General features: G+C 33.7%; 1 protein-coding gene across 8 annotated transcripts in view; it reads left to right on the forward strand.

The window, feature by feature from the left end:
- Positions 1 to 14679, forward strand: part of Sec16 (Secretory 16) — a 123418-nt gene that overhangs the window by 46495 nt on the left and 62244 nt on the right. For all 8 annotated transcript variants that reach the window (XM_071589033.1, XM_071589021.1, XM_071589056.1 and 5 more), the window contains exons 19-25: positions 1152 to 1290; positions 1458 to 1734; positions 1974 to 2143; positions 3977 to 4094; positions 6518 to 6789; positions 6910 to 7215; positions 10851 to 11124. In XM_071589033.1, coding sequence (XP_071445134.1) covers positions 1152 to 1290; positions 1458 to 1734; positions 1974 to 2143; positions 3977 to 4094; positions 6518 to 6789; positions 6910 to 7215; positions 10851 to 11124 — 1556 coding nt within the window. The remainder of the gene's footprint in view (positions 1 to 1151; positions 1291 to 1457; positions 1735 to 1973; positions 2144 to 3976; positions 4095 to 6517; positions 6790 to 6909; positions 7216 to 10850; positions 11125 to 14679) is intronic.

The raw sequence follows: 14679 nt of genomic DNA on the forward strand, positions 1-14679 counted from the left end.
TATGACAATCTTTAATATAATCTCACTTACTTTAGAGCTATTGTTAATACCAGTGGTAATTTCATCATAAGTTATTAGCAAAATATTTGACTTGGGGATAATTTATTCATTGTTCTGGATATTTTATGTTTAGGTACAAGGATATCAACTGGGAACCTAACAATAATTTTTTATTTTGCATTTTATTAATAGAATACGTAGCCATATTGTAATGACATAAATAGGTTTTGGCAGTGTCTCTTGGAACCACAATAGTCTAACACCAGGGTCATGGAACTTTATTGGATATAAGTTATTTATCACATCTTGGGAAGAGTTGGGAATGAAATGTATTATTACAAAGACTAAAGTTTTCAACCATTTCTCTGTAAATGCACTTTTGAAAATGTCTTGCGGCCCAGTGAGTGTCGTCATATTTTATCGGTAATCATTTAACCATAAAATTAGCTGCTATCTACAATGCCCAATGTGACAACAAGTAAAGCATGGCTTTGTTAAATATGCAAACAAGCAGTGGAGGTACTGGTTGAGTGAACTAGAAACATTGTTATCATGTTATTCTTAAAATTGCTTAGATCCCATTTGTTGCTTGATATCTTAATAAATATTGTGATTGAATGGTAAATTTCAGTACCTCTTGAATGTTATTGTATGCTGTGTAGCAATGACAAAACATTAGAGACACAAACATCAAAAGAACGCATAAATTCATCTTGTTACCAACCTCTAAGTGGAAAGGTAAACATTCACCCAAAAGGTGGATGGTAGTTAGTTATGTGAAGATACTCAATATGTGCAGTGCGTGTCATCAGGATTTCATTGTATCTCAAAATGTATCGCACGAAACACTGTAAGTTAAAATTGAAACATTCATCATAAGGGGATACGCTGATTTGAAAGGAGTTACAGATACACGTATGCAATAGTCAGCCATTAATTACTCAAGTATGATATTTATCAGAAATATCAATAAAAAAATTGAATGAGTCCATTTTATCATATTAAATGGTAATTCTTCAAGTTATCTGTTTCATAAGTGTGGTCGTTTAAATTCTTCACAATTTCTAGCTCAGATGCATAGTTAATGTGAGCTTCTGTGATTGTGTTGCACCCTATGACATTATCAGAACATTGAAACTTCTTTCCTCCAGGGGCACTACACATAAAAACAGTGTGATTCAGTTCTGCAACAGTAAAATAAATACAGCCCTTAATGATCCAGGTATTCATGACCGTGACTCATATATTTTACTGTGGAAGTTGCTGATATTACTTCTCAAACAGAATGGGGTGAGTTGGTGGATGTTATTTTGAATTTCTCTCTGTATTAATATCTAATTTGTCTTCCTCTTTAATAATCATTGGGAAATCGAGTACTTAGTAAGCTGGGATTATTTATTATTTAAACATGATTTTTTATTTATGTATGAAAATTAATTAATTTTATTTTTTATCAGTTTGTTGTGGGAACTGACATATCTAGCCTGCTATTAGAGGACAGTGCATATCTCCAACAACCCTCCCATGGTAGTGCAACAGGTTCAGCTAGCCCTCAGTTACCACCTGAAGAACTATCCAGTAATTCAAATCTTACAACTCCAGATGAGGGTATAGTTGTTGGTGGCCCTGTCCCTACCCCTACCCTTAGTAACCGTGCTCCTCAGTTCTCTGAAGAATATCTTACAAGAAAGTTCCGAGAGTTCTTGCTGTTTGGAAATACACGAGATGCCTTGGGTAAGAACATTTTTGTGGGAATTCTACAGAAACAAGTTTACTTCAGGATTAAATTAGTAGTGCAATTGTGAAAATTATTTCAATGATTTATTAATGTGTATATTGAAGACTGGTAATCAGGAGATGAACATTTTTCACATTTTAGTTATTTTTTAGTGTTTCCTTTATTTTTCTCATGTCTCATTATCCTACACTTGTAAAGACCAAGTGAGTTTTGATGGATACTTTTGCAATTTCAGAATGGGCAATGAAACATGGCTTGTGGGGTCATGCAATGTTCTTAGCTTACAAAATTGGAGGACGGATGCTGGCATCTGTACTGACAAGATTTGCCAATAACTTGCCCCATAATGATCCCTTACAGACACTCTACCAACTTCTTTCAGGGAGGCAACCAGCAGCCATTACAGTAAGTTTTTACTTCTGGATGTGGAAGTTTCTTGTAATACTTAAAACTTTTCAAATAAAAAGAACTAAATTTATTCTTATCTCCTCTTGCTGAAAGTGACTTTCATGCCATTGAATTCTTTAATAGTTGGTTTCCTTTAATGTACGAGTTTCCTTATCTGAAATATTACAGTTTTTTGGATGAGGGGAATCATTATTTGAATATTGCATATTTATATGAAGGATGGACCTAGAAATTCAGGATTTAATTGACTCTGGCTGGATTCGATTCTGGATTGTTTCCGTCCTCTCCAAAAGTCATTGAATTACATTTCTTGGTTTTGCGAGTCGCTGATATAATGATAATTTTTTTCATTTATTTATGAATATCCAATTTTAACAAAACCTCTCAAGTTTGATCTGACATAATTTGAAATATCAAATAATTCAAAGCTAAGAGCAGTCCTCAACCAAAAGAATAGAACTTGGCATGCTTTTTGGGATGGTTAAATTGAAATAAATATTTATCCATTAAAATTTGAAGTTCTTATCTTGGTCTTTTGAGTAACTAATGTAACATCGACTCCAAAAGTTGCCTGCCACATTTGGATGTCATTAAGCATTTCAAGTATTAATTTATCATATCATTAGAAAGCACTTTAAGTGAGCATACCTTGTATGGAATAGTACGTTCAACTGTGGATCCCTTGGCACCTTTCATTTTAATTAATGCTTATTTTGGGTTTCTCTCCACTCTTTCTCTATTCCCTGAACATTCTACCCCTACCAAATTACCCTGTCCCTAATGGTGCAAATGACTTAAGCTGTTGGTTACCTTCCGAAATAACTAATACTAATACTTAGATGTTGGGAGCAAGACAAGCAATGAAGATTTACTGTTCCATGAGCTGTGGCTCTGCAAAGGTGAACAAATGATAAAAGTGTATGTACTGAACACTTGGTGTAAATTTCTCTTCTACTTGGTTTATTATGAGGCAAAATTACCTTTGCACTACCATGAAAAATCAAGCTTTTCACTCCTACGTAGCTACTCTGTCAGTGTAGAATAAATCAAAATTAGCTACCAAATAACTATTTTTTGCCCTTTGGATGCCTCTGGTGATGCATTCTAGAATCTTAATAAGCCCCTATGGTATGTCATCTGGTTTCCCATGAACGATACCACGAGAGGTGACTCATCAGTCATGCCTAAGATGTGACTTGTACCTACAACTTTGGGTTAGCAGACAGGCTCATTACCCTCTAGGCTCATTGTTATGATACTGAATCAAATTATCAATAGTTTAACCATTATTACGTACTACTTTCAAAACTTCAGGTTAGATATCCAGCTAGTCGAGGCATATTTTTCTCAAATTAGTTGCTTTCTCTACTAATTTGAAACACCCTGATAAAATTATTGTGCCAAGTTCTTCACTCAGATCCAAGTTTTCCATGTCATTTTACAATTAGTCAAATTAAGTGCACATAGTGACTTCCAAAAATGGTTCAAAATGCAGGAAAAATAATCCAGAGGTGATTTTGGTCAGATAATCTCTCTGTGGCATAATGGCCGAATGAAATTTCCAGATTAGAGTAAAAATACCATTTTTATAGGATCTCTAGTGCATTTGGTGCTTCTAATTATGTGATATGGATTCATCATTGTCATTCATTGAACTGAGGTTCACGTTAGACTATGGTGGTTTATCATTTTTCAAAGATTTTTGATTTATAGTAATGTATTTCCTGACTCATTATTTCAATGGTCATTTTAGTTAGCCAAGAGATTAATATTGTATGCTAGTATGCATTTATGCTAACTGCGATTTTAATACTTGTGTTTACTCTTCAGTCTTGTAGTGATGAAAAGTGGGGAGATTGGCGACCACATCTTGCCATGATAATATCCAACTCGTCAAGCCATCCTGATTTGCATCGAAAGTCCATTATCACTCTGGGTGACACACTTGGTAATACAAATATTTGTTTGTTTGTACAAACTCATATTAGGGCCTATTTTAATGTAAATAATTTTGTCAGGTTATTTTTTAACTTTACATTTTTATCTGTAATGAAAATATATAAGTGACACTGTAGCCAAATATACTTGCCACACTTAATCATTCTACAATTGAATATATATTCAATATTTACTTCAAAAGAGACTGTGTTAAATATATTTTTTCATCATATCATCATGTTAATGAGTTGATTATGAAATTCAAATCATATAAGACCAAAAATTAAAAATTAATTTTAGTATAAACGAAATTAGTTCACTCTGTATTTTATTAAATATCCCTTGAAAATTCATGATTTAACAGTATTTTGTAAATGCATTTAGTTGAAGTGCACATGGATTAATTTTTTTATCAAAAATTCCCTGATACTTATGAATCTACTTATTTTGTGAAGTCAGAAAATTTCGCTTCTCTCCTGATTAATCTTGGCTGAACTCAGCAAAGTAAGGATACAATACCTAATTGGTGTAGTTATTATGCATATTCCTTATGTTTTCTATAAGAAAGAATGCTCCAGTACAAGATAAATTAAAGATGCTGCTGCTTGGTTGACAGTATTTGGGATTAATAGGCTATATATCATAATTGATCCATATACTGTATGAATTCCATTTTAGATTGATTCCATTGAGTAACTTGTGTGAACTCCCCTGATGTAGCTTGTGGGTATTTTGAATCAGTTAATTGTGAAATAATAGATTTTATATATTTATTTAAGAGTTAATGTTAACTAGGTATTTTTCTCTGCTGACTTTGTATGTTTAATTGAAGGACATCTCTGTTTCATTAACTCCCAAGTAATAACATTGAAACCATCTTGACCCATTTCATTGATGGTAGTTGTTTGTATATGCCAGGTATAACTGTGATTTTACTGGGAGAACAATGATTTTTTTGAATTTGTTTTCTTTTGAATAACAATTCTTAAAGCTTATCCTTTTTTAGTTCTTTAGATTGAAAAAAATAGTTTCACTTAGGTGAAAAAAATAGGATACATGAACAGCAAAAAGTTACTCTGAATGCCATTGTTCTACAATAGAAGATATAGCATTCAATTCATGGCTAAAATATTGACCTAATGAGGTATAACAAATTGTGTTCATCCTCAGTATATGCTACCTAATTTTAGATTATTTAATATGATGCCCGAGCCTGCTAGTTATTCATAAATAATTTATGTCATAAATTCAGTTTTTTCATTCATCTTGAAAAAGTACACTGAATACAATTAATAACTTGTACTTACATAAGCACTTTTCTAAATTGCTCCCATCTCATCATTCTAATCAATTTTTTTTATCGTAGTGTTTGAAAGTGTTTTATGATAGTGGATTCTGTTGGATGCAGTTATTAATTGCAAACGTTTAAAAAAATTTGCATATAAGTTACAAATTATGCAATGCAGTAAAGTATTGATGCATAAGCTGAATGTTATGCTACCTGCCCATAATCAGTGTGGTTTTCGTGAATTACTATGGCCAGTTTATCTGAGAATTTATGCACACTTTTGCTTCATATCGAATCTTCCATGGTCCTGTTCAACTCTGTGAAGTTGTATACTTGGAGAATGTGAGCAATTTTTTGCCACACTCTTGAATATTTCACATAAACGGCTGTAACTAATATGCAAAACAAAATATCAGCAAAGTGATAAAGGTGGTCATATGGGAAGTTTCCACAAACACAATGCCTCCAAGTGGGTTAAAAAATAACCAATTGGAGGTGCACTATTATAAAAGTTCAAGAACCTTATGAACAAACCATCTAACTTTGTGATACCATTGTGATTTACTCTATTTAGTTTTGTGATGGTTAAAACATTAAAAACTCGTAATTATTGGCATTGAAAGTTCTTATTTTGTGAAAGATACTAAGTGACTCATCAAAATTTGTAAGAATATCAGCATCTGTCTTACAGTACAGTATGACTGCAATGTAAAGATACATGTTCCAGCTCTTTTTGTCTAGCCAGGCTTCTCTGGAAGTCATGTTGCTCTGGGGAACAAGCCGAAGCTGAATACTCTGAATATCTGTTTCCATTTATGCTGACTGTTTACACCTTTGGGAAAATTTAATAAGGCAATAGGGTGGGCAAAAGAACCAAAATAACATAAAAATTCTTAAGATGAATTATTGCTTTCTTCGGTTTTCCCCCTTTAATAACATATTTAAAGAGTTTCTTACATTGAAAGCATATTTTTCCAGTCACTTATTTTATTATGACTTTACTTCTACACTTCACATTTATAAAGGTGATGTTTGCATCTGGCACTGGGGTGTCAGTTATATAATTCTCTTAATTTTGTCCCCAGTTTATTGTGTAAGCCTGTGCTCTTTGTTAAAAAGTTTTGATTACATTTCTCTTTATATAGCTGCAAGAGGCTGCCACCATGCATCCCAGTTCTGCTACATTACAGCCCAGCTAAACCTAGGTACCTCATCTTCTGGAACACTAGCATCTGCTCCTTCAGATCTTCAATCATTATTCTCTGGTCCTGATGCTCGCTTAGTGCTGTTTGGATCTTCTGTGTCTCTTTCACCAGACTCTGAATCCTATGTCCCTAATGAAGTGATCAACTGTACAGAAGTTTTAGAATATGCAAGATCCTTAGCAGATCCTGGTTTTTGTTTCCCATACTTCCAGGTTTGTAAAACTTGGTTTATTTATTGTTTCAGTATTAATTATTTTCAATGGTGATTGCACTAGAATGCAGAAATGAATGATAATTGATTGGAGCATCTTTTCTTTTCCATATTTCTTCAGCCTGTGAAGCTTGACTATGCAATGCAATTGGTTGAACATGGTATGGTACAAGAAGGCCTTCTTTATTGTGAGGCAATATCAACCAAAGTTACATCTTGGTTGATGTCAGGAGGTATAGACAAAACTTTAAATGTTCAATTCCTTAGGCGGCTAGAAGAACTAAGTGACCGATTGAAACATCATGACCCGGTGTTGGAAAGAAGTGAGGGAGGTGGCGATGTAGATCCCCAATGGATTCAAGACCTTAAAGCTTGCATAAAAATGATGGAAGATCATTCTCAGGGATTACTTACAGGAATGCAATCGGTAAGGAAACTATGCTAATTGTCTTTTCTTCAAAGATTTTGTTTTTGTAATGTATGTATTCATATCATGAATTTGTGGATGTATACTATGAATTTGGGTTTGGAATCACTCTGTTTGCCTCTTATTTCTTTTCCTATTGTATAATTGATCATCATAAAATATAATGCATCAGAATGGTATTGAAGATAAATCATGTAAGTAAGTGCAATATTTATATCATTAATTGGAAACTGTAGTTTTAATTGACACACCGTTCAACAAAATAAGACCATAGTTAAATATTAATTATATCAGTGTATGAATTATATAGCAGAAGTGATTATAGTTGTGAGGCATGGAAAAAATCATGCAAAAATGCCCAAGAATTAGAAAATGGTAAGACCTTGTGATATCCTTTGAGTCTTATGGGAGTGAACTGTCAACGTAGAACAAATTAGACGTGTGCTTCACCTATATTGTACAAAAAAAGGAATGTTTAATGCATTTCTTATTGAATCTTTTCTGGTGGAAATGAGACATTTAGGAGGTGCGCAGCAAGTTCTTGCTGTGCAAATGATAATGAACGTTCATCAAATACAGTATAATCCGCATACCTATAGAGTCTATAGTAATGTCAATGCAACAATTTCAGAGTGTAAAAATCATTTACCTTAACCGCGATTTTCACCCAGATCCCTCAATGTCCGGCGGAGTGCTGTAGCCAGTTAAGCTATTGAGGTGTCCTCTTACACTCTGAAATTTTTGTGATGACTCCGTCAAAAAGTTACTGTCTCGGCACATCCGGCAGTTTCTAATAATCTATACTAATGGTTTCAATTTTTTGGTGGTTCACTTGGCTAAGAAGGGTAAAGTGGAAATTTTCTAAAAGAAGATATTTTTTCAGATGTTAGCCATTCTGAGTTATGGCACCTGGTTCCTGGCTTTTAATGCAGGACCCGTTTCACTTAGTCCTCTGTAGCTGTTGTAGTCCACCATCCATTAATTCTCTTGCTCTCTCATTGCCTGCATTTGTTTATTCAAGTGTTGTGAGCATAGCCTTTATTTTTATTTATAATGCTCTCTAAACACAATAGCAGTAAAGGTAGTTCTTTAAAGCCTATTAGAAGCCATAAAGTCCTCAACATCAATGAAACATTATATATTATTTACTTGATTCAGAAAAAAAAACTCCTCTAATAAAGTTGCAAATATGTATGGCAGGATCATGTCTTCTGAAAAAACAAAAAAAAATATTCTAGTTTTTCCGTGGTGTCAAATGCTGCTGAAGTTACATCCACCATGCATGGTTGCTACATATTCTGTTTGTGGTTTCAGTCACTGTGGAAGATCTGAGAACTTATCACCTCCTATTTCATTGTTTCTCCTGCATATGATAAAGTAACTTAAAACTTTAAAATAATGAATAAATATCAATCAAATAAAGTAACATCATTAACTAAAGCATGGAAAAATAATTTCTTAAAACCAAGTATATAAATCAAGTTTTATTCTGAGTTGCTCTATAGCAGTTATTCTGGAATGCTGATGTAGCTGCGAGCTCAACTTATCCTATGAAATTTTATCCTTAGGAAAAACTTAAACTGGCATCTTGTAAAGGGAGTTAAGGAATGTTATCAGGAAAGAAGATGGGTTTTATATTTATTTTTAATCTCAAATACTTGATCTGTATCTGAGCATTTTTTTGCTGATTTCAGTTTATTTTTCCTCTTTCAGTTTATTTAGTTTTGTCGCTGCTCCAAATGCTAAACATGAAAGGAGTATATAAAATGGTCGCATAAGCACATAAACTAAACTAATCTTTACAGGTTTATTAAATGAAAATTAATTTTGCCAAAATTTTGGAAAGTGAAAAATAAGCTATATTTTCCTCGGCAAATGTATTATATTGTGTAAGAATAATGTGATGCTATCACTCATGAAAAATTACCAATTCTTCAGGAATCACAGGATGTTGACATCACTTTATTTTAAGATGTGCAAAATCAATTTTTAACTAGTACATATTGTAGACCTGTTTCCTCTCTTAATCAACTTTCTGCAATAATATATGTGCACTGTTGGCATTTGGCTAAGCCATGTTTTCAATTCACATACTTTTCTCTTTCTATAATTTTTTTGGAAGATTTGTAGTAAAGAGTCATAGAGAGAAATTCACCTGCATATTTCCATGCTGTCCCATTACTAGCATTTTTGCCCCATATTAGCGGAGCTCTATGAGGAAATGATGTATCATCTGAAAATGTGGCATTGAATATTGGAGGGGGATCGAGATGGTGCGGGGGCTAACGTACTGGCTTCCCACCCAGAGGGCGCGGGTTCAAATCCCGGCGGTGTTGAATATTTTTCAGAGGTATCTCGATCCCTACTTGAGGTGCTTTGTGGAGGGCACTTTGGGTGAGTACGCCGTCCGTCGGATGGGACGTTACACTGCGGACCCCTTGGCGCCCTTCGTAAAGAGTAGGCTAATGCCGACGCCGGGTTTCTCTCCACCCTTCATCCTTTCCTGTCCATCCCCTATGGCGCAAATGACCTCAGCTGTCGGTCGCCTCCCCTAAAAACTACTACTACTACTTGAATATTGGATGAAGCTAGCATCACTTTGGATATTGATGGGGAATCGATTCTACAAAATACCAGTTCTAGCTTACTGGGGATTGAAATAGATAATAAACTATCTTGGGATGATCATATTAACTAGTTGCGTAATAAATTAAGCTCCATTTGTTTTCTCATCAGAGTGATCAGTCACACTGTTAGTAATGATGTCCTATTATTATTTCTATGCACATATAAGGTACAGTGTCATTTTCTGGGGTTCCTCACCAAAAGCCAGTACAAAATTTAAAAAATACAAAAAATTGCTTTTTGAATAATGTGCAAAGCATCTGTTAATGCACCCTGCTGTCCCCTCTTTAAAAAGCTTCATCCTCTGCCTCTTCCTTGTATATATATACATACAACAATCATTAGTGTTGAGTGCAACACTGCACAATAATGAAGATTATCATACTTATAATACCTAAAAACCTGCACCAATCATTTGAAAGAACTATAAATGCAGCACTTGGACCTAAAAAAATAGGCCTCTTTGTTTTTAATAAGTTACCTGACAATTTGAGGAATCTCAATAAAATGTCACTAATTAAAAAAAAACTTCACGAATATCTGTTAAAGCATATGTTCTACTCTGTTGATGAATATCTGCAACTACATTTGTAGCTGTATATTTTCTTTGACGTGTCCTATGTTTGTACAGGATGCGGCTACATAACTTCCTTTTTTGAAAGCATTTTGCATTTGAATAAATGAAATTATGTTGCTGCACCCTGTGCAGCAAATCCGTGGACAAAAAAAAATTGATTGATATTTTCACCTCTAAATTTCAAAAATATAGAACTGTCAGTATGGGGAATCCTGAACCTGTGTGTCATAATTTACATGTGGACAATCTTTTATTCTTATGCTCTTGTCACTCACAATTTTAATCTGTTCTGCAGGTTATAAATCAAAATTTGTAAATAACATTGTGTCATCCTTGAATTGCCTTTGATTTAAAATGACTATGTCAGTACATCATTTTTTATCACTCCCAAATTGCTTTCCTTTTTTAATCATTAACTTTTCATGTATTTTAGACGGCTGGAATGTATGGAAATCAACCAACTTTGGATATGCAAACAGGACAGATATTGTTCAATGCTATGGGTTCTGATGGCATTACAAACAATCAAGCAGAACTTACTGCTCAAGGGGTGATGCAAACTGGAGAGTATGATGCTCAACAGTGGAACAATTACTATTATGAGCAAGCTAAATGGCAGCAGCAACAATTGCAACAACAACAACAGCCACAACTTGTGACCCAACAAGAAGCTGGAAACAGTACTCAGGAATCTGTTGCTCATTCAAGTATGCAATCACTTTTGTAACTCTGTAGAGATTAAATTTTGTTTATTAATTGTGTTGTTGTGAACCAGAATGGTCCACAAGGAATTCATAGATTGGACTGGATCTCATATTGAGGAGAAATGAATTGAGCAAATGATCAATTTTCCACTTAACATGAATTCATTTCAACAACATCATACCAACACGCTTACATTTGGTGACCCAGAGATGGAAGACAAGCAGTTTTTATGGGTGCATGTATTCGGTAAACAATAGGAGGGCACTTTTACTTCTGCCCATCTTTTAGCCTGTTGGTTACAGTATACATATCAGCTATCTCTTGAGTCACTCCTAAGCAATTTTCATATTATTTGTGTTGGAAATAACAACACTTCAATTTATGGTGGAATAGTCCAGTTGTTGATGAAAGCATACTCAAAGCATCATGAAGAAATAAAGATAGGATTTTAATGTTGGGGAGGAAAAAAGTTTGGGGAAGTCCTGTGGGTAATAGGAATCAAAACTAATATGAGCAATGGAATATGGAAGCATCATTTCATATTGAAGGTTGAGTCATGGTAAACTAAAAAGTTAAGTATGTATAAGGGAAAGGAAAAATTAGGTGTCAGTAGAAGATGAGATTGAATAATTATGTACAATTTTCCTTTGGCATGAAGCATCACATGCCAAGGGTTGATTCAAACCTATTAGCTGGTGAAAATTATACATCCACTGAATAACTAGAGCTAGCATATCGACCCGAGCTGCAGTAAATATGGAAGGTATATTCCTAATTCATATTTTACTGTATATTGTGGTGTTCATAATATGTAACTTCAATCACATTCTGCATGGCATTTCTGTCAACATAGTGATATGCCCAATTACATAATATTATATATTATGCTAATTTGATAAACAAATATTAAGCTCTTCAATGAAGACGGATCATCAATTTTTTGTTCACATAATTTAAAATGGCAAAGTTTAATTTAATGTCATGCAGGCTAAAAAAATGATTCATTGTGATAGAAATAACCTGGGACTATGAAAATTGGCAGCAACTGTTAACAATGGACAGAGCAACTGCTCTTGGCAGAAGTCATAATATATGCTTGTAAATGATACAACAGCTAAATGAAGAATGTGGCAGTTTAATTGCCTCTTCGTCCTTGAAGTGAATTACTGTATTTTCCCATCGATAACGCATGCGTTATCTATACAAAAATGTTCAGACGATCGAAAAAAATGACAATGTGCATTATGTGATAAAAATTGAAAAAAATCTAAATATTTGCATACCTATGTACACAATAATTTAAAGAGGAGTCTCGCAAAAATAAATTAGTCTGGAAGCATGCCTTTCTAATTGCATTCCATTTCATACAGATTTGCTGGTGTTACAGTTATTTCATCTCATAAATCCAAGAGAAAAATAAGAAACGTATAGGGCATTTACTTCATTTATTCTAATTCTTAGTAATTGTTTATTCAAATAATAAAATGTAATACATAATAAGTGAAGTACGGCGTTTTATATAAGCATACGTCTAAATATATGATAGGATAGGTAGATCACTCAGAGCCAAGAAATTCGTCACCTGAATCACAATTAAATGAATCAAGTGTATTTATTATCTCTTAAGGCTCATCACAGAGTTCACTCTCCGAAGTTAACTTCTCCTCATCTTCTAATGTTGTCATTGAAATATTACCTAAAGCTTTTTCAAATCCATATTTTACATGATTCACTCTGACACACTGTCATCTTTCCAGGATCCACCTGTTTAGTTCTTCATAAGACACTCTTTGAATCCTTCCTGATTCTGTGTAGTCTTTCATACGAGACATCATCTATTTTCTCAACTGGAACTTTGATTTAAAAGATTTATTAATGGATTAATCCTGGCAGCTTCACAATTTCCTTTTTCTTTCACGACATTGATGACTTTTGGGTTGAACATTGCTGTATGCGATGTTCTTATCCATAGGTAATTTAATCTATTTCATTCATATTTAATTTTTTTGTATTTGGTTTGCTGAAATTTACTTTATATACCAATTATAAAGGGCACGCAAACCCCATGTCTCATTTCGACTTACGAATCATATCGAAAAAGCAATAGTGCGGCATATTGTATTGGCTTGTAAATATTGTTAATTTTTTGATCCTTCTTTTATTTTTAATTAATTTCAATCCATTGGCTTTAATCTTCTGTATACTTACGGTAGCTATAGCCTCAGGCAATTATGATTTCATGTATCCATTGGTTGTTACCATCTATTAGTATATGGATATAGACATATTTTTTCACATAATGTATGTAATTTTGACGCGCGTATATAATATTTACGTGCATACACACATATATACAGATGCGCAGCTTCGATACACCTTCAAGATAACTAAGCCCTGGGCATGCGGTATCTATACATATCCAGGATAACTACAAAGTTCTGGGTGTGCATTATCCATGGAAAAATACCATAATTTAAATCTTAATTTTGAGTGAAACTGCTGCCATCTGTGTGAAAAAAATTTATGACAAAGTTTTTCCCAAAAATATGCAAATGAAAATACCATGAATGTTTTATTGAACAGCCCCTGTGAAATGCAGTGCAAAGAAACATATGTCATGCATGTCAAACATTTTTATGAAGTAATTTTGTCTGGTAATTGCTTCATATTTATTTAATTACACATTGTATAATGAAATTGTCGGTAGGTGTTGTAGATAGTTTTGAAAATATCAAAGTTAATATTTATTGCCAGAGACATAGGTTTTTATATACAATGGAAGAATTTTATTCTTATTGATGATACGAGGTCTGTTCAAAAAGTATCGTGAATTCCAAATTTTCGTGGGTTACGTATAGTTGATTTTCAATTTTTTTGTTGGTTTATATTGGTACTTATGTCTCTCACTTATGCCGAAAAGTTCGGCTGTTTTGAATGTTCAGTTCATTGTTGACAGCTGTTTTGCTTGGATGTGTCTTCTATATTTGTCTGTTCCAAAAAATGGATCAAAGAATCTGTTTCAAATTTTGTGTGAAAAACAAAATTAAGTGTGCGGACCCATTCCGAATGTTGACTGCGGCATATGGAGAAGCTACCTCAGACCGAAGCAACGTCCTATTGGTGGCACAAAATGTTCTCAGAGGGCCGAGAAGATGTGAGCGACAAAGAGCGTGCCGGATGCCTGAGCACGTCAACAACATACGAAAACATTGATGAAGTGATGAAAATAGTATTGGCCAATTGTCAAATCACTGTTAGAGAACTTTCTGAGGACCTAAATATTTCGATTGGCTGGTGCCATTTGATTTTTACCTTTGATTTGGGCATGACACGGGTCGTGTTGGCACAAGTGTATAGTATCTAATGGGGATTACTTTGAAGGGGACAAAATAGAAATTCATGAATAAATAAATAATTTTTGAAAAATCACAAAAGTCGCAGTACTTTTTGTACAGACCTCGTATTTAAGGTTTTAAAAACTTTTGTTTTAAATTTATTGCTGTTAAATTTCGTATACTTAAGTTCAAGTGGTAATCATGAATTTTAATAAAATGTGC

This window comes from Hetaerina americana, unplaced genomic scaffold (assembly GCF_022747635.1).
Source record: "Hetaerina americana unplaced genomic scaffold, ioHetAmer1.1.p SCAF_1, whole genome shotgun sequence".
NCBI classification, from domain to species: Eukaryota; Metazoa; Arthropoda; class Insecta; order Odonata; family Calopterygidae; genus Hetaerina; species Hetaerina americana.